The sequence below is a fragment of the Typopeltis vanoorti genome, chromosome 13, assembly GCF_054136105.1.
Source record: "Typopeltis vanoorti isolate ZY-2024b chromosome 13, IOZ_Tvanoo_1.0, whole genome shotgun sequence".
Classification (NCBI taxonomy): Eukaryota; Metazoa; Arthropoda; class Arachnida; order Uropygi; family Thelyphonidae; genus Typopeltis; species Typopeltis vanoorti.
In genome coordinates, this window is record NC_143561.1 from 121779231 (window position 1) to 121801238 (window position 22008).

At 39.2% G+C, this 22008-nt stretch overlaps 1 protein-coding gene across 1 annotated transcript in view; it reads right to left on the bottom strand.

Annotated features, from left to right (window-relative positions):
* Col4a1 (Collagen type IV alpha 1) overlaps nt 1-22008 on the bottom strand; it is a 903940-nt gene that overhangs the window by 341656 nt on the left and 540276 nt on the right. Inside the window, exon 22 of the mRNA XM_090402880.1 lies at nt 13715-13892. Coding sequence (XP_090259006.1) covers nt 13715-13892 — 178 coding nt within the window. The remainder of the gene's footprint in view (nt 1-13714; nt 13893-22008) is intronic.

Sequence of the window (22008 nt, forward strand, 5' to 3'; positions counted from 1 at the left end):
AAGCTAATGCGTTCACATCACTTGTCTTATCCCATAATGCAAGCACATCATCTCCTTGCAGACATGTATTATGCTATGCATTATGGGAAGGTCACTACCCAGACCAGTTTCAACCTTTATTGAGGTCTCATCAGTGGGAGACAGAGTCAGAGGTGATACTAAGGTTGAAGTAATGAAGTCATATTTTCATATACAAGTAGCCAAAAGGTGTCACACCTTATTATTAAAATACTCTGGATTAGAGAAAGTTGTTGGAAGCTTTTCACTTAGTTATACTTATACATGTTAAGGTGTGCTTTGCATTATGGAATACTAAGACAAGTGATGTGAAGGCATTAGCTTCTCTATATGAGTTTCCCCAGTCCTAAAAATATTTCAGGTGCAAACTTGTTTGCTTACACTTGGATAAAGGATTAAACCAAGTATATAATTTTATGGTATCTTTAATTTATATGTTAGGGCTGAGTTGGATAAAGGGAATGGATACACCATGATAAAGTTGGATTTTTCTAAGGCATTTGATAGGATACCCCGATGAAAGGCGGTTGCATAAACTGGATATTATGGGTGCGACTGGAATATAAACTCTTAACTTGGATCAAAGGATGGTTGACAAACAGATATCAAAAAGTGGTATACAGTGGGTGTGAATCTGCCAGATTTAACGGTAACCAGTGGTGTACCTCAGGGTTCAGTCCTTAGGTTATTATTGTTCAATCTATACATTAATGACATCAGGTGTGCAACTGTTTGCTGATGATGCAAAGATAGGCAGGGCAATCAGGGATGCTACTGATATCCAGCACTTACAAAATGATTTGAATAGGCTGGAAATTTGGGCAAACAAAAATGGCTATCAGTTTAATGTTACCAAGTGTAAAGTTATGTACTCTGGCGTGATTAGAGTTCCAGTGGCAAGGGATCTTGGTGTATTAGTGGATAGGAATTTGAAGTTCAAAGTTCACATAGCAAAAGTTGCAAATACAACTCAGAGGATAATTGTGGTGCTGATGCGAACCTTGACATGTAAGGATAAGGAAGTCATTTTGCCTCTTTATAAGGGTTTGATAAGACCACCCCCAGGATTATTATGGTTTGGTCTACAGATTTGGTCTCCAGGGTTCCAAAGGTATAAAGAAGCTGTGGAAAGGGTACAAGAAGAGTTACAAAGATCATATCTGGATTATGGGAATTAGATTATGATGGCAGATTGTGAGTATTTGGATTGCAGACTGGTTAACAGGAGAAAGAGGGGTGATATGATAGAGGTCTATAAACTTTTGAATGGGTGTTATAGGATATCATCTAATGAAGTTTTTCGTTATATGGAAGGTGGTGAGAGAACACGAGGGCATCTATGGAAGTTAAGTTTGTTCACAGTCAAGAAAGGGGTAAGAGCTAGGTTTTTCTCTCAGAGAGTAGTGAGTGAGTGGAATAATTTGCCTTTAGGGGTAGTGAGTACAGCTAGTGTGAATGAATTTAAGGAAAGCTATGACAGCTGGTTTGGGTGATTTATAGCCACCCTTGACTTCCTGGAAGTCTCAGATAATAAAAATAATAAAGTTTGCTAAAGGGAGAGAGAGAGGGAGAGAAATACCATAATACTACCATTAATCTGTTTGTAGATTTTTCCTCACCACACAAAGTAACCTATATGTAGTAAATTTGAATAATTCAAAGATATCAGGAGAAAATTTAGACTTTATCAAATCAAGAGTGTCTATTATTGGTACATTGGTAAATAAAGAGTTGACATCAAAACTAACCATTATGGCTTGAATTTTTAAGGATATGATTTTTAACTAATGATTTCAAATGCACTGAATTTTTTTTACAAAAGTAGAGGAATTGCTAGTGGGGAGGGGTGGAGGAAGAGACTTGGCTAACTGTTGGGCAAGTTTATAAGTGGGACTATCTATGCTATCGACTATAGGGCATAGGGGGATATTAGATTTGTGGAATTTTGGTAATCCATAAATGTGGGATGGTTTAACATGAACAGGATAATAAAAAGAACTGTTTTATTTTTTTGATGATTTCTTTGGGGCAGTAAGTCACTTTTTTCAATAATTTGTGGATATTTTTTCCTATGAGACACAGTGGTGGGAAAAAAATTAAAATTATTGCTGATATATATTGTCTGATAGAGCTGGTATACCATCTAATCCCATAGCCATGTTCACATAAATGTTCTGTAATTTGCTATGCACCTCCATTTCATTTACCTCAGTTCCAACATAAGCCTTTGTCTCTCTTGTTACTGTAATATCTTCACCTCGATGAATTACTTTTACAAAATATTCACTTATTAATTCTACCACTTCAACTGATTCATTTACCTCCCTACCATCACAGCATTCATTAAAATCATTCTTCCTTTTATTTGCAACATATTGAAAGAACTGTTGCGATTATCTTTGGTTTGCACTGTTAATTTCCTTTCATACTCTGCTTTTGCCTTTCATGCTGCAATGGTTATCTTTCTGACCTGTGCTGCTCATGTGCTTGCTGGTCACCTTTCATGTTGAATTCCCATCTCTTTTTTTTGTTTGTTTCTGTAGCACCAGCTTAATAATGATATTCGTACTTTTAACTCCAACTAAATTTACTTTCCTGACTCTAGGCATGCAATCTCCTATTACCTCTCTCAAACACTCTTCCCATGCAATATCAACATGGAAGAAGTGGAAATGAATGGGGAAGTGAGTGGTATGAGTATAGAAAATGAGAGAATGGGTATGCAAGAGGAGCAGGGAAACAGGGAGACTCAGGGTGGACAGGGGTACACAGCATGAGAAAGGTGGATGCTCCAAGAAGAGGTGAGAGCATGTGTAGGCAGGAAAGAAATGGAATGACCAGGGATCAGGAGGAAACAGATGGAATTGCAAGGGGTTCTGAAATGAAGAAGCAGAAAGGGAAATGGCCCCTGTCCAGCATGTAGAGATCACATCGAGTGAGTGGTATCAGTGGAACTAGCTGTAGATCCAGAAATGAGCTGTTGTGTTTGTATACCAATGCTAGAAGTATAAGAAACAAGGCAAATGAAATGATTGCACTAATTGCATCTGTGCACCCAAAAGATTGTCAGAATAAGTGAGACATGGTTAGATGAGGATGACATCCTGATAGGAATAGAGATGGAAAGGTATGATGTGTTTCGTGAGGACAGAAGGGGTAAAAAGGGAGAGGAAGTGCTATTGATAGAGAAAGAGTTATGTCCATACAAAGTAGAGATGCAAGAGGGAAATGGGGCCAGTGGTTTTGAGGTAGTATGGTGTGAGAAAGAGGTGAATAGAATCAAATACTTGGTAGGATGTTGTTATAGAGGTAACGTGGATGGTGGTGATAGTGAAATGTATAGTCAAATAAGCCAAGCAAATAAGAAAAGGGTGATCATTATGGGTGATTTTAATTATGGCAATATAGACTGGAATGAAGAGATAGCAACTGGAAGTAAAGAAAATGAGTTTCTTGAGTTTTTGAGGGATAACTACCTCAGACAGTATATAACAGAGGGCACACGAGGATTGAGGGTCTTGGATTTGGTCATCTCATCGGAGGATGTAATTATAAATGAGGTGTCAAATGATCCACCAATGTGAAAGTGACCATGAGGTGATTACCTGGGTGGCTGCCAGCAGTGCAAGGACCCCTGTGAAAAAAGGGTATATGTGGAATTACAAGGGGGGTGATTATGAAGCGCTCAGGAGACAGCTTGCAGGTGTAGCATGGAATGAGGAGTTAGCTGGAAAAGAGATCAATGTAGCTTGGGTGATTTTCAAAAACTATCTAGTAGATGCAATGTCTAATTGTATAACACGGGTTAGAAGGTTAAATAAGGTAGGTGTGAGATGGATGAATAAAGAGATTAAGCATGCTATACAGAGAAAAAGATCATTGTGGAGGAAGCATAAGAGAAGTGGAAGTAACCAATTTCATGAGGTCTACAAAGACCAGGCAAGGAGGGTGACTTGGTTGGTGAGAGTAGGTAAAGAGAGGTATGAAGAACAGTTAGCTAATGAAGCCAAAAAGAATCCTAGGGAGTTTCTTTCGATATGTAGCCAGCAAAAGAAAGAATACTTATGGAAGGATGACATTGATTGGAGAAAATGGTATAAAGACAGCTGTTGCAAAATGTGTGGTGGAGATACTTAATGAGCAGTTCATAAAGATCTTTCAATCTTGTGAATATGACTTCATGGAGTGATTGAGAGCAGTTGATGATGGGAAGGAGAGACTGACTGTAAGTGAGCAAGAGGTGTTTGGAGAGTTGAGTAAACTAGATATAAATAAGGCTGTGGGACTTGATAATATATCACCATGAAATCTTAAGGAATGTGCCAGAGAGTTGACACCTGCCTTGACATATTTTTTTAATACGAGTCTTGCACTTGGTCAATTTCCTAAAGAGTGGAAGGAGGGCAAGATTGAGCCACTTCATAAAGGAGGTGATCGAACTCAAGCATCAAACTATAGACCTATCTCTGTGTCAGGTGTTGTGGTTAAGTCGTTGGAGAAGCTTGTGAGAACTAGGATCCAGAGTTGGGTTGACAACAATGGTATAATCTTTGATGGACAGCATGGATTTGCTGAAGGGAGGTCATGTTTTAGTAATCTACTTACTTATTACAATAAAGTGACTGCTTCCTTGGACAGGAGAAGGATATACAGTAATATACTTGGATTTCGCAAAAGCTTTTGATAGAGTACCTCATGATAAGTTGACAGTCAAACTATAGCAGATGGGGTTGGATATTAGGTTAGTGCATTGGATTGGGAGACTGGCTATCTGATAGGTATCAACAAGTTGCGTATGGGGTGCGATATCCAGGAAAAGGAAAGTCACTAGTGGAGTGCCTCAGGGGTCTGTTTTAGGGCCATTACTATTTAACTTGTATATTAATGATATTGGCGAAGATTTGGATGGAGATATTCAGTTGTTTGCAGATGAGGCAAAGTTGGGACGAACCATAAAGAGTAGTGAAGATGTTGTGGACTTGCAAGAAGACTTCAATAAATTGAGTGATTGGGCAAGCAAATGGGGATGTGAGTTCAATGTTGCAAAATGTAAGGTTTTAAAATTTGGAAAACAAAGATGGGATGCAGAATTTATGCTTGGTGAGAATATATTGTTGGAAGTAGAGGAAATAAGAGATCTGGGGGTGATAGTGGATAAGGATCTAAAATTTAGGGGACACATCGCCAAAATTGTGAAGACAACACAAAGACTTCTGATAATGATGCAGAGGACACTGACGTGTAGAAGTAGGGAGATTCTTGTTCCATTGTATAAGGCTTTGATTAGGCACACATGGACTATTGTGCCCAGATTTGGTCACCTGGTTTTCAGAAGGATGAAGAGATGTTGGAAAGGGTCCAAAGGTGACTGACTAAGGTAGTTTCTGACCTCTGGAATGTTGAGTATGAGGAAAGATTGAGAAGATGTAATTTGAAGAGTCTAGTGGAGAGAAGGAAGAGGGGAGATATGATAGATACCTACAAGTTGGTAAGGGGTTGTTATAGGATCAATGGTGGAGAAATTCTACAGAGAATAGTGGGAGATCAGGGGAGAACCAAAGGTCGTCCCTGGAAACTGTATAAAGAGGGTGTGAGTAGGGGAGTGAGAGGCAGGTTTTTCTCGTGCAGAGTTGTGAATGATTGGAATGCCTTGCCTGAGAGTGTGGTGTCTGCAAGGAGTTTGAGTGTGTTTAACACACAGTATGATGAGATGTCTGTGTGATAAAAGGACCTCCCAGATGAATCTTTGACTCCATGAGGTCTTGTTTAATAATAATAATAATAATGTCCATGTTTCTTCTCCATATGTTAGGACAGAAAGTATGTATTGGTTGAAAGCTTTCTTTTTTAGACTCATAGGGATGTCACTTCTAAATAGGTTTCTAATTTTCTCATAAGCCATCCATCCAAGGTGAATTCTTCATTCAGTCTCTTTTCTTCGGCCTTCAAAAGATATCAGCTGGCCAAAATATACATATGAGGTAACTTGTTCTATTTCATGGTTTTCAACTTTGACAGTTCTTTGGTTTATGTATTTATCCATCATTATTTTTGTTTTTGCCGTATATATTTTTAATCTAATTACTCTAGAGGCTTCACATTTAGCTGATTTAGTCTTTCTTCCAGATCATAAAGATAATCTGCAAATTTCAGCTGATGCAGCCTTTTTCCATTTATGTTTATTCCTTTTGTTTCCCAATCAAGGCTTCTAAAGACTTCCTGTAGTGCAGCTGTAAATAATTTGAGAGATATGGTATTGCCTTGCTGAATGCCTTTTTGTATTGAAAACTTTTCACTGTTTTTATATAATGTAATTAAATAAATTGCATTATTGTAAATATGTTTTAGTGTTTCAATATATGGTTTCTCAGTTCCCTGAGTTTCAAGATCTTTTAGTATTGCAGATGTTTTAACTGAATCAAATGCTTTTTCATAATCTACATAGGCCAGACATAACAGTTTGTTGTATTCAATTGATTTTTCAATAAGTTGTCTTAACGTGTGAATATGGTCCAGAGTAACGTAATTCTTCGTAAATCCAGCTTATGCACAGGAATACATTCCCTCAAGTTTAGATTTCATTCTATTATTTATATTTTTTGTAAAGACTTTATATATGGTGGGGAGTAAGCTAAAAGGTCTGTAGTTTTTAATTTTTTCCTCACTGCTCCTTTTAAAAATTATTATTAGGAGTGAACTGTTCCAATTTTTTGGAATTTTTCTCTGTTTTAGGCATTTATTAAAGAGATTGGTCAGCTGATTGATGACAAGATCTCCTCCCAGTTTTAAGAAGACTACCATAATTCAATCTGTTCCTGGTGATTTTCCCTTCTTCGTTTCCTACACCGCCATTTCAACTTCAACTTGTAAGAAATCAGCAGCATCATATTCTTCCTCACTTGAGTTATCCATAGTTGATTCTTGGATGTCTCATTCTTTGTCTTCATAAATTTCGGTATAAAATTCCTGAATTCTTTTGATTATTGCTTCTCAATTTTTTTATAAGTTCACCATTTTTTCCTCTTACAACAGCTATTTCCTTCGTTCTAACTCATAATGTTCATCTTAGGATCTTCATATCGCTATTTTTTTTCTATTCTTTCTTTAATTTTCCTAGTGATCTTATATTTTATTAGATTTTATATGATCTAATCTCATTTTTCATCCTTTTGCATATAATTTTATAAATTTCCAAGTATTCTATTTTATGGTTGCATTCAAATCTCTTTTCATATTTCTTCTTTTCTTCATCAGATCTAAAGTGTTGTGTTTTAGTTTTTCCTCTTGTTGCTTTTTACACCTCCTATTTCTAGTGCACAATTCAAGAGATATTTTGTTAAAATTTCATTAGCATCATCAATGGTAGTGGCTGTGTTTAACTTCTTTAATTCATTTTTGAGTGATTATCTAGAACAGGTTTTATTGTGATAGAGGTTTTGCAGATTCACTAAATTGGACTTTTTTTTCTTATTAATAATGTGACAAGTTACAGGTTACTTTTGGTCATAGCAGCAATACAATATGGATTATTTGCAACACTTGCAATTTGCCCTCAGAAATTTAGTCTAGTCTGCCATCATTCCAAGATTTCAAATCTCAACCTTCTTTCTGAAGTATATTATTATTATTATTAACATCTGACCTCCATGGAGTCAGAGACTCATTATGGGAGGTACACACTATTGCACACGATGCTCATCCAACTGTGCTTTAAACTAATTCAATGTTTCTACATTCACAACACACTCAGGCAATGCATTTCATTCACCAACCACTCCTCTGCTCATAACCTCCTTTACAGTTTCCAGGGATGGCCTTATTTTCTACCCCCCCCAACCCATTCAATTAAAAATGTTTTTCATGTCAAATGATAACAACCCCTGACTAGCTTATATGTCTCAATGAATAGTTTATAAAACACTTTCATCCTTGTGAATGTAACATCATGGAGAGTTTGAGAGGTGGATGAATGAGGAGAAAGAGATACTGACTGTGAGTGAGGAAGAAGTATATGAGGAATTAAACAAACTTCATATTAATATGGTTGTAGAACTTGATGATATATCATCATGTAGGAATGTGTCAGGGAGTTGACATCTGAATTGACATATTTGTTTAATATGAGCCTTCCACTCCTTTAGTCAAGTTCCAAAGGAGTGGAAGGAAGGCAAGATTGTGCTACTTCATAAAGGATATGATGGAATTCAAGCATCAATTTATAGGCCAATCTGTGTGTCAGTTGTTGTTGTGGTGGCTAAAGTGTTGGAAAGACTGGTGAGGATCCAGAAATGGGTTGAAAACAGTGGTATTATCTTTGAAGAACAGCACACATTTTCTAAAGGTAGGTCATGTTTCAGCAATCAACAAGGGTGGCCTGAAAAGTTCTTGGCCTAACAATTAAAAAAACAAATTCATAATTTCAAAATTATTTTTATTTTTCTACATAATCTCCCTTAAGACTAATACATTTATTCCAGAGATACTCCAGCAAAATTATCCTGTCCCTTTAGTAGGAAGAGATAGAAGTCAGAGGAAGCCAAATCTGAGGAATAAGGTGGATGTTCCATAGGGCAGATCCCTTAATTTTCCCATTGACAAAATATTTTTGTGGGCAGGTGCATTGTTCTGATGAAAGATGATTTTTTTCTTCTGCAAACTGCTTTTCTCACGAATTTTTTCATCTAGTCTGGTTAAAAGATCAGAATAATATTCCCCGGTTATTGTTTTACCCTTTTCAAGATAATTAATAAACAAACTGCCTTTAGCATCCCAAAACACCAATGCCATGACCTTTCCTGCTGATGGAACCGACTTTGTCTTCTTTGGCGCTGAACAACCGGCTGCTGTCCACTGTTTTGACTGCTGTTGGGATTTTGGTGTGTAATGGTGAATCCAAGTCTCATCCATAGTAAGAAATCAATGCACAAAATCAGTTTTATTCTTGTTAAAATGCTCCAAGCACTGTTCAGAGATTTTCATGCGAGTGAGTTTTTGATCTGTTGTGAGCAAGCGTGGCACCCATCTTGCGCAAAGCTTTTTCATTTGCAATTCTTCACACAAAATATATCGTACACGTTCGTTTGAAATGCCTAAAGTCTCAGCAATTTCATGCACTTTCACTCACCACTTATCCAACACCATATCGTGCAGTTGATCAATGATTTCTGTTGTTTTTACACATTTTGGACGTCCTTCATGTGGATCATCTTCAAGGCTGGTACAGCTGCATTTAAACTCGGCAGCCCATTTCTTAATTGTCGAAAACCAAAGAGAAGAGTGCCCATAAACTTTTTTGAACTTCAATAAATTTCTTTTGGCATTAAATCTTCTTTTCCACTAATTTTATAACCACACAATACTCAATTTTATCGACTTCAAGGAATACAGACAACACTTTTGCTTCAGACAGCTGTATAAAACAAACCTTGATAGAATGACTTGCAATTCCACATGGATGCTTATGACAGCACCAACTTAGAAAAAAATCTTGTTGATAACTCGACCATAGTGTTGCCATCTATGGTCAAGGCAGAGAACTTTTCAGACTGCCCTCGTACTTACTTATTACAATAAAGTAACAGCAGCATTGAATGTGGGAGATGGATACACAGTAGTATTCTTACACTTTGCAAAGGCTTTTGATAGATTACTACATGATAAGTTGGCAGTCAAACTAGAGTGGATGGGGTTAGATAGTAGACTAGTGCACTGGAATGGAGATTGGCTATCTGTTAGGTATCAGCAAGTTGTGTATGGAGGAGCAATATCCCAGAAGAGGAAAGTCCTTAGTGATGTTCCTTAGGGGTCTGTTTTAGGACCACTGCTGTTGAACCTGTATATTAATCATATTGGAGAAGATTTGAATGGGGATATTTAGCTGTTTGCAGATGATGGAAAGTTGGGATGAACTATGAGAAGTAGGGCAGATGTTGTAGTCTTAGAAGAAGATTTGAATAGACTGAGTGAGTTGTCACAGGAGTGGAGATACCAGTTCAATGGTGCAAAATGTAAGATTTTAAAATTTGGAAAACAAAGATAGGATGTAGAATTTTCCAGGAATGATCAGAGGTGTAGGTCAGTCAGAGAAGGGAAGTGGTGGAGCCTGGAAGAGGAAAACCATCAGTGACAGGCCCCAAGAGTTTGCTTTATAGCTATTGCAATTTGTCTCATATGTTAATGATACTAGGAGAAATTTAAATGGGGATATGCAGTTTACAGATGATGAAATGTTGGGGTGAAATATGGAGGAATAGAACAGATTGTGGATTTTACAGGAGGATTTGAATAGACAGTGTGTGTGGAATACCAGCTTAATATTACAAAATATATAAGATTTTAAAGCTGGAAAGAAATGGTGGGATGCAGAATATACACTTAGCATGATCACTTGGAGAGAGGAGACTGAGATAACAGATCTGAGTAATGTGGTAATCTATCACCTGTTAAGAATATCATCATATGTGATTCTCCCTTATCCAATGCATTTGTCACCTTATCATAAAACATAAGCAGATTGCTGAAACAAGACCTGCTTTTCACAAACCCATGCTGACCATCATAGAGACTCTTATGTTCATGAACCCAATCCTGTATATTCTATTTCTAACCAATTTTTCTGACACTTTGATCCTAACTGCAGATAGGTCTATAACTGAAACTTATGTTCTTGAACCATGCTTGTAGAGAGGTATTATTTTGCTTTCTTTCCACTCCATAGGAACCTTCTCCACTGCAGTACTTTCATTAAATAACCAGGACAAGGGCATGGCTGATCTTTTGCACAGTCTTTAAAAATACATGGTGATATGTCATTTCCACAGTCTTATTAACATCTAAACCTAGCAACACTTGATACACCTCTGATTCTTTCACCTTTAATCTACCTAATTCTTGTCTCCCTTTTAGATTTTGCACAGCATCATTTATACCCAGAGTTGTCGCCAGACTAGATTGCACCCTGAGGCAAACAATTAAATATTGAAAATCCGAGGGAGAGAGTGTGATTTTCGTGCCGGACCGTACCCATATCCGCAGCAGGTTTCCAAGGTGAACAGCCTCTAGTCGATAGAATAATGTAGGTAAGGGAAGTCGGCAAGACGGATCCGTAACCTCAGGACAAGGATTGGCTCTGAGGACTGGGCCGGTCGGGCTGGGGTCCGAAGCGGGTATGGCACTGCACCGGGACTGGGCGAAACTGTCCAGTGATGGAACGGTTGAGCCCGGACCAGCGTCGGGGCCTTCTCGTGGAATGCCTCAGCTGCGCGGCGCGCCGGATGGCCCGTCTGGCGCGACCGTTTCGGCCGGCAACTAACAGCCGACTCAGAACTGGCACGGACCAGGGGAATCCGACTGTCTAATTAAAACAAAGCCTACTGCAAAATGGTTTTTGAGATGTGTTTATGGAATGTGATTTTTGCCAAGTGCTATGAATGTTTAAGTGAAAGAATATCAATTAAGATCGTGGGTGATCGGTGGTGGTAAACATGACTCTCATTGAGGTGGACATGTAGTTGTTGATGGTGAGAAATTTTGATGAATAAATATCAGGATAATAATTGAATGAAGTATAACTAGCCAATTTTAATTGTACATTGTGAGACTGGAGAGTGCATAAAGCACAATTGTCAAGATAAATTTATAATTATCTAGCAGGATTATATTTTGAATGAAGATTTACTGGCAAAATCTATTTTGAGATGGGAGAGTGCATAATGCACAGAATTTAATTCCCGGAGACAGCTCACGCCACACCGGGTCCGGCTGGCCTCACAGAGAGGTCCCGAAGGTGATTGCTCTTATAGCAACACTTGATGTGGAGAAGTGGCCTCCAGATGTCCTGTAAAGGCATCATTTTGATTTTCTTTTTCAGTAGCATAATTCGTTGGTGTGAGTCCATTGATGGCTGCTTCAAATCACCAGGGGAAGCCTGGTGAGTGCATTTTTGCACACTTGATAATTAATGTAGTCACTTAGTGATAATATGCAGGTCTGGCAGGCCTTAGACAGAGACTGCCTAAGGAGTATGCTCAGTAGGGATGTTACTACTGAAAAATGCTGCTCTTAACGTGGGGAATTGCCATCCCACCCGTGCACCTACGCACACGAGCTTTATCGTAGGGAATTTTGGCTATCTGACTACCATTGTCTGTGGTTGGGAAGAGGTGAGAGTGCCCTAAAGGCTCTCGCTGCTCCCCTATGAGCATATAACGTAGGGAATATGTCTTTTATCCCGACTCATTGGCACTGGGCCTCTCATGTGACTGCGGTTTGTTGGACTCTCTGAGTCGACACAAATAATAATGCAATATTCTAAATAAGAAAGCTCTAGAAATGTTTAGAGAAAAACTCTAAATAACAAAGTCTAGAAGGGACTAAAGAGGTTCCTAGTGAGGGATAGGGGGAATTGAGTTACTAGTTTTAAGTTAGTATGTAAGTTAGTTCTTAAGCTAAGTTTAGAAAAGGAACATAAAAGCAGGATTTAAATTCAGAGCTATTCAAAGAAAGTTCTAGTGGTCTTGCCTCGGCTGGTGCATGTATTGACGAGAGCGAGAGCATGAACTAAACAGGTCTGTAGAATTATTAATTGTGGCAAGTAATATGGCCTTTAGGTCATTAAAGCTAGAGTGTCTGAACTGATATTGTAATAGGTGGAGTTGGGGTGATGACCCTCAAGGGTGATGCAATTGTATACTATAAGAGAGCACTAGAGTGGGTACGAGTGATATGAAATAGTAAAATGAAAGAGAGTATTATGAGGGACGATGAACCTCAAGGTTGATGCAACTGTATACTGTAAGAGAACACTAGAATGAGCACTAGTGGAAATCAGTATTGAGTCAGTTGTGTATTGTAAGAGAGTACTAGTCAGGGGTATGAACCTAGAGGAGAACATAACCTGATGATTAAGATTACAGGTGAGGTTTACCCTACTGATGACTAGTCGTTGCGATAGTAATCCTGCTCAGTACGAGAGGAACCGCAGGTTCGGACACTTGGTACATGTGCTTGGTCGAGTGACCAGTGGTGCGAAGCTACCATCCGTGGGATTATGACTGAACGCCTCTAAGTCAGAATCCCGTCTAGCCACTGCACCGATACCGTTCGTGCCTCGCGCGTTAAAAGGCAGCGCTAGCCGGAGTTGCTTTCGTACCGTCACGGTGCGATCGCTCTGGCGATGAGGCCACTAGAACGGAAGCATCAAGGCAGCCGTTGAGACTATGCGGCAGCTGCTTCCTACGCCGCACCATTCAGGTGTGACGAGCGGGCACCAAATCGTCTGCAGACGACCTAGGTACGGGTCTGGGTGTCGTGCTTAGAAGAGCAGCCACCATACTGCGATCTATTGAGACTCATCCTCTGACCATGGAATGCATTGCCTGATGAAGTGGTGAGAGTGAGAACAGTTAATGAGTCTAAGGAGTGTTATGATAGACTTTGTGTTTCTAAAAGGGGACCTCCCCTTGATGAGTCCTGATAGACTTTGTGTTTCTTAGGAAGGCCCTACCACGATGAGTCGTTTGACTCCATGGAGGCCTGAATAATAATAATAATAATAATAATAAAAATTAAACTTGCCAAGGAATTATATTCTTGTCCTTGGATAAAGTACTAAATAAGATTATAAATTCTTGGCAAGTTTAAGTTCTTTTCCATGTTTAATTAAAGATTAACAATTCATAAAACTAATTTTACTTACCAGGGTCACCCTTTTGTCCTTTAGCACCAGGTGATCCATACCCTCCAGGAGAACCAGGATCTCCTCTCAAACCAGGCAATCCAGGTCTTCCAATACCAGGCTCACCTTTAGGTCCTGGAGGACCAATTGGCCCTATAGGACCAGCTCGACCAGGTACACCAGGAAATCCAGAAATGCCCTAGCGTTTCATAATGCATAATATATTATGAGTCGATTATTACAATATAGTATTAAGTTAGAGATTGCTCTCTAAATAAACAAAGAGTAAATACAGTTTACCAAAGAAACTTACAATTTTATGAAGGGAATCTGAAACTTTATCAATTGTTCAATATTGAATGTTGATGCTGGTAGGATGGCCTAAAACGCACAGTGATTGTTATGTTTATACATAAATATAAGAAGTATTTGAAAGAGCTTAGTTTCAGGCACTGATTGAGATGGCATGCCCAAAATATGGAATAAGTGAAACTTGGTTGTCTGACGAGGATGTGATGTCAGAATAGAATTAGAAGGATATATAATTTTCCGGAAGGATAGAGATGTGAAAAGAGTTGGGGGAGTTGTGTTAATGATTGCAATGGAATTGTGCCGGCAAAGCGTGGAAGTTGATAATGCATACACAGATTTTGAATCTGTGTGGTGTGAGGTTGAAATAAACACATTAGTATATCTGGTAGGATGCTGTTATAGGCAAGAGAATGCAGAGAATAATTATTGTGAAATCTTTAGGCAAATTAATTGGGCATGTAAAAAGAAGGTGATCCTGATGGTCGACTTTAATTACGTGGGTGGTCTGAAAAGTTCTCAGCCTAATAATGAAAAAACAAATTTATATTTTCAAAATTATTTTTTATTTTTTAACATAATCTCCCTTAATACTAATACATTTATTCCAGAGATGCTCCAGCACCATTATCCCATCCCTAATGGTTCTCAATAAGATCAATAAAATACCATCTACAGCTGTAATTACCTCTTGATTCGAAGAAAAACGCTGACCAGTGAGGAAGAGTTTAAGATTTCGGAAGAGATAAAAGTCAGAGGGGGCCAAATCTGAGGAACAGGATGGATGTTCCAACAATCATAGTGCAGATCCCTTAATTTTCCCATTGCCAAAACACCTTTGTGGGCAGGTGCATTGTTCTGATGAAAGATGATTTTTTCTTCTGCAAACCGGGTCTTTAAGTGACCCGGTTGGCAGAAGATTCACCCTTCTGCAAACCGGGACCTACACAAATTATTTCGTCTAGTCTGGTTAAAAGATTGGAATAATATTCCTCGGTTACTGTTTTACCCTTTTCAAGATAATTAATAAACAAAATGCATTTAGCATCCCAAAACACTGATGCCATGACCTTTCCTGCTGATGGAACCGACTTTATCTTCTTTAGCGCTGAAAAACTGGCTTCTGTCCACTGTTTTCACTGCTGTTTGGATTCTGTTATGTACTGATGAATCCAAGTCTCACCCAGTAATAACAAAAGCAAAACAGCGGCTAGATCATATGAGCAAAAGTCGACTGAATGAACCAGCCAATAATAAAAAGTATGACAGGAAAAATAGGCGTATGAGTGTGAACATGAACAAAATGAAGGATAGAGTGCTGTATGGAGTAATAAAAAGTATGACAGGAAAAATAGGCATATGAGTGTGAACATGAACAAAATGAAGGATAGAGTGATGTATGGAGACTTGTTAGTATGAGGTGTTAGAAGATTTGACAAAATCGTACCAACCTGGTGCGACCATAAAGGATGTAACTGAGTCTATTAGAGAGCAAAAGGAAAGGGTGAAAGAAATGATTGTTGTGGCAGGTATGAATGATTTGAAAGGAGATAAAATGGTAGCAAAAGAAAAGAGTGAGAGAGTGAGAATGATTAGTCTTTTGCCACGGTATGACAGTGAAATGTTTAAAAGGAGAGCCATAATTGTGAATGACTTTATGCATGGGTTATGTATGACGAGTGGTGTGGAATTTGTGAATCTGTGGAGTGAGTTTGATCGACGAAAGGATCTATATAAGATGGATGGCTTGCATTTGAATGGTTACAGTGTAAGGAGACTTGAGAAAGTGTTGCTGAATGTAGTGGATGTGCAAATTCAGAGAAACTAGAATTATTAAGGGGGGGGAAGTAGATATACAGTCCTTAGGGAGGCAGTTGAATGTAAGAATGAATATAATATGCCCAAGCAAATAAGGACAACAAATCAGAGTGGGATAGTTAATATAAGGCATCAAGGTAGGGTTGGGACGAATGGGGGTCTTAAATTCATGTACACTAATGCTAGGAGTATTAGGAACAAGAAGGAAGAGTTTTTGGCCATGGTTGGCACTTCCAGACCACAGGTTATTGGTATTAGTGAATCATGGCTGACTGTAGATGATCTGGCTAGTGGGATTGAATGTGATGGGTATAGTGTGTTCAGGAATGACAGGGAGAATAAAATGGTGGGGGGGGGGTATTGTTGATGATAGCTGATGAGCTACAGCCAAGGGGAATAGAAGTTGAATTGCAGGATAGAGAAATGAGCACATTTGAGGCCATTTGGTGTGAGATTGTGGCTAGCAGAACTAAATATACAATTGGGTGTTGCTATAGACCAGGCGATGGAAAAGATGGTGGTGACAGTATGCACAAGCAAATAGAAGAAATGAGTGGAAGGAGGGTAATTATTATGGGAGATTTCAACTATGGTCGCATTGATTGGAGTGACGAGAGGACACATGGGAGGAAGGAATTGGATTTTATGTGGTTATTAAGGGATAACTATCTGTGACAGTATGTAATGGAAAATACTAGGGGTCAGAGAGTGCTTGACCTAGTAATTACATCTGAGGATTTGGCTGTAACAAATATGACCACATTGCCACCAATTGCTAAGAGTGATCATAGGGTCTTGACTTGGGAGGTGGCTAAAGGTGTGGAATTTTCAATTAAGACAGGGTACATGTGGAATTATCGGGCTGGAAAGTATGACAAGTTTAGGAATTTGATTGGTTCAGTGCCATGGCATGTACAACTGCAAGGACTAGAAGTTGATAGTGCATGGGAGGCAGTTAAGAAGTGTTTGCATGAAGCAATGGCTGACTGTATACCTAGAGTCCGAATAATAAATCAACTAGGGGTTAAATGGATGAATAACACCATTAAGTTGAGCTGCAAAAAAAGAAACAACTATGGAGGGAATTTAAGGAGAAAGGTGACCGGCAGGCACATGAACGGTATAAAGCACAGGCCAGAAGGGTAACGAGTGTGGTAAGAAAAGCAAAAAAGGATTACGAAAGAACATTGGCCATGCAGGCTAAAGAGAATCCTAAACAGTTTTTAAGATATGTAGCAAGTAAAAGGTAAAATGTAGATGGCAGAATGTTTTTAAAGAATGCCGATGGTAGGGAGGTAACTGAATCAGTTGATATAGTTGAGTTACTGAGTGAGCACTTTGCAAAAGTATATCATCCAGGTGGTGACATTGCAGAAATGAATGAACCAATAGCTTATACGGGAATTGTGGTGAATGAAGTGGAAGTGAGTAGTCTATTGCAAAACCTCAATGTTAATACATCTGTGGGATTGGATGATATACCAGCTCGTGTCGTATGTGGAGCAGCTTAAGAATTGTCAGTACCCTTGACCATTTTGTTTAATTTGAGTCTCGGGTCTGGGTTAGACCCGAGGTGGTGGAAAGAGGAGAAAATAGTTCCACTGCATAAAGGTGGTTCCAAGACTGCTGTTGTAAATTACCGACCGATTAGCATATCAGGAATCATTGTCAAGGTCTTAGAGAAATTAGTCAAGGAAAAGAATACAGGATTGGATAGATGAAAATGGGATATTGTATGGGGGGGACAACATGGTTTTGTGAAGGGTAGATCATGCCTCAGTACCTTGCTCACGTTTTATAACACAGTGACGGCTGAACTGGTTAGGGGGTAATGGGTTTACAGTAATACTACTGGACCTTGCCAAGGCCTTTGACAGGATACCACATGGAACCCTAATCAGTAAACTGGAGCAGATGGGGATAGATATAGGGTTGGTGAGATGGATAGGAGGGTGGTTGAAGGAGATATACCAGAGAGTGGTTTATGCAGGAGTGGAGTCTAAAAGATTGCTTGTGACTAGTGGTGTGCTGCAGGGCTCTGTTCTTGGACCACTGCTTTTCAATTTGTTCATCAATGATATAGGAAAGGATTTGAGAGGAAGTGTTCACTTGTTTGCTGATGATGCAAAGTTGGGTAGAGCAATCGTGAGTGCACAGGATGTCAAAATGTTACAGTATATCCTGTCAAAGACCTTGCCAAGGCCTTTGACAGGATACCACATGGAACCCTAATCAGTAAACTGGAGCAGATGGGGATAGATATAGGGTTGGTGAGATGGATAGGAGGGTGGTTGAAGGAGATATACCAGAGAGTGGTTTATGCAGGAGTGGAGTCTAAAAGATTGCTTGTGACTAGTGGTGTGCTGCAGGGCTCTGTTCTTGGACCACTGCTTTTCAATTTGTTCATCAATGATATAGGAAAGGATTTGAGAGGAAGTGTTCACTTGTTTGCTGATGATGCAAAGTTGGGTAGAGCAATCGTGAGTGCACAGGATGTCAAAATGTTACAGGATGATTTGGATAGTTTGGAGGACTGGGATAAGAAAAATGGATGTCAATTTAATATGGCAAAAGTGTAAGGTTATGCACTTTGGGGTGAAAAGAATAGCAGCAGTATATCGCATTGGTGGAACCGTACTCCAGGAGATTGATGAGGTCAGGAATTTGGGAGTGTTGGTGGATAGGGAATTGAAGTTTAGGGGGCACATTGCAAAAGTGACTAAATCAGCTCATCAAATCACTTGGCTTCTGAAAAATACTTTAACATGCAGAGACAAACAAGTTGTTGTTCCTCTGTATTGAGCCTTGATAAGACCCCATCTGGACTACTGTGCCCAGTTATGGGCACCAGGGTTTCTTCGTGATGGGGATGAAGTGGAGAGGATCCAGAAACGAGTGACCAAGATGATAGAAGGTCTGTGGAATGAACCTTATGAGAATAGGTTGAAGATTTGTGGGTTGCAGAGATTGGACGATAGGTGAAGAAGTGGTGATATGATTGAGACATTCAAATTACTGAAGGGTTTCTACAAGATTGATCCAGAAGATATTTTTGAAAATATGACTGGTGGTGGAAGGACTAGGGGCCATGAATGGAAGCTGGGCAAGTGCGTGGTTGACAAGGGTGTTAGAGCTAGGTTTTTTACTTGGAGAGTGGTGAATGAGTGGAATAAGCTTCCAGAGTCTGTTGTGGGTGCTATGACTGTGAATAAGTTCAAGGCAAGGTATGATAGATACTGTGTCAATGACATGATGTTAGGGCCTCCCTCGATGAGTCTGTCGACTCCTTGGAGTTGCCCGGAACAATAATAATAATAAAAATAAATCAACACACAAAATCAGTTTTATTCTTGCTGAAACGCTCCAAGCAATGTTCACAGATTTTCATGCGAGTGCGTTTTTGATCTGCGCAACACCAACCCTGCACAAAGCTTTTTCATTTGCAATTCTTCATGCAAAATGTATCCCACACGTTCTTTTGAAATGCCTATAGTCTCAGCAATTTCACGAAATTTGACTCACCGGTCATCCAATACCATATCATGCACTTGAACAATGATTTCTGGTATTGTTACACTCTTTGGATGTCCTTCATATGGATCATCTTCAAAGCTGGTACAGCTGTGATTAAACTCGCCAGCCCATTTCTAAATTGGCAAAAACGAAGGAGATGAGTACCCATAAACTTCAATGAACTTCGAATGAATTTCTTTTGCTGTTAAAGCTTCTTTCACAAAGAATTTTATAACCGCACGTTACTCAATTTCATCCATTTCAAGGGATACAACCAGCACTTTCGCTTCAGACAGTTGTACAAAAAAAAATACTTGATAGATTGACTTGCAATTTCATATGGATGCTTATGACAGATGTACCACATACAGGAATATCGAATGGGAGGAGTGGAAAGGAGATTTGGATTTGGTGATAACTTCACAAGACGTAGTTATTAATGTGGTGTTGATACTGCCACCAGTTGATGAGAGTGATCGATCATGAGGTACTTGTTTGGGGACTGATGAAACAAGAAAAGGTCACTGCCAAAAATGGATACATATGGAAGTATAAAGCAGGTGGTTATTGGAAGCTCTATAGTGAGTTAGCATCAGTATATTGGATAGATGAGCTGAGCAGAAAAGATTATTATTATTATTATTACCACCCCAAGACCTCATGGAGTCAAAGACTCCTCTGGGAGGTCCTTTTATCACACACACAGATCATCATACCATGCCTTGAACACATTAAAACTCTTTGCAGACACCACACTCTCAGACAAGGCATTCCAATCATTCACAACTCTACACGAAAAAAACCTGCCTCTCACTCCCCTACTCATACAATCTTTATACAGTTTCCAGGGATGACCTCTGGTTCTCCCCTGATCTCCCACTATTCTCTGTAAAACTTCTCCAGCATTGATCCCTTACCAACTTGTAGGTCTTTATCATATCTCCCCTCTTCCTCCTGTCCACCAGACTCTGCAAATTATATCTTCTCAATCTTTCCTCATACTCGACATTCCACAGATCAGAAACTACCTTAGTCAGTCTCCTTTGGATCGTTTCCAACATCTCTTCATCCTTCTGAAAACCCGGTGACCATATCCCACAAAAGTCCATGTATGGCCTAATCAAAGCCTTATACAACGGAACAAGAATCTTCCTACATCTACACGTCAGTATCCTCCGCATCATTCCCAGAGGCCTTTGTGTTGTCTTCACAATTTTGGCGATGTGTCCCCTAAATTTTAGATCCTTATCCACTATCACCCCCAGATCTCTTATTTCCTCTACTTCCAACAATAAATTCTCACCAAGTATAAATTCTGCATCCCATCTTTGTTTTCCAAATTTTAAAACCTTACATTTTGCAATATTGAATTCCCATCTCCATTTGCTTGCCCAATCACTCAATCTATTCAAGTCTTCCTGTAAGGCAACAACATCTTCACTACACTTCATGGTTTGTCCCAACTTTGCATCATCTGCAAACAACTGAATATCTCGATCCAAATCTTCACCAATATCATTAATATACAAGTTAAACAGTAATGGACCTAAAACAGACCCCTGAGGCACTCCACTAGTGCCTTTCCTTTCCCTGGATATCGCTCCCCCATACACAACTTGTTGATACCTATCATATAGCCAGTCTCCAATCCAATGCACTAATCTAATATCCAACCCCCATCTGCTCTAGTTCGACTGTCAACCTATCATGAGGTAATCTATCAAAAAGCCTTTGCAAAATCCAAGTATATTATGGTGTATCCTTCTCCTCTGTCCAAGGAAGCAGTCACTTTATTGTAATAAGTAAGTAGATTACTAAAACATGACCTCCCTTTAGCAAATCCATGCTGTCCATCAAAGATAATACCATTGTTGTCAACCCAACTCTGGATCCTAGTTCTCACAAGCTTCTCCAACAACTTAACCACAACACGTAACACACACACACACAGACACAGATAGGCCTATAGTTTGATGCTTGAATTCGATCACCTCCTTTATGAAGTGGCACAATCTTGCCCTCCTTCCACTCCTTAGGGACTTGACTGAGTGCAAGACTCGTTAATAACTTCACTGGAGCAGATCTTCAGAGCCCTGTTTTTTAGAGTGTTAACGACACCTAGTTTTTGTGTTGGTGGTGGTAAGAGTTTATGTGTATATATTGGCCGGTATGTGTCGGTTTCTGGTAAACTGTGAAGTTAAGATTGCCAGAAGGAAGACGTGTGACAAGTGTATCTAGAAACGGAAGTGTGTTCTGTTTTTCAATCTCAATTGTGAACTGTTTGCATTTGTGTTGTTTGTTTAGGTGGCTGAGGAATGTGTCTAGTGTCTGGTGGCCATGCGACCAGATCGTGAAAACATCGTCAATTTATCTAAGCCGTACTTTGGGTTTTAAAGGAGAGGAACCTTTAAAAGCCTAATGCAAGTTGCTCAAAATGTTCCATATAAAAGTAGCAATGGGAGGAGGGGGGGGGAATAATGGCGAGCCCATGGCTGTGCCTTCTTTTTGTAGGTAGAAAGCATTTTGCTATACAAAATAACCAGAATGCAATACATGTGCAAAGAACACCGTGATATGTGGAGGAAATTTGTTCTGTAAGAGAAGGACTGTGTCATTGATTGGGACATTCATAAAGAGGGCAGATACGTCAAAACTGACTAAAAAATCATCTTTTT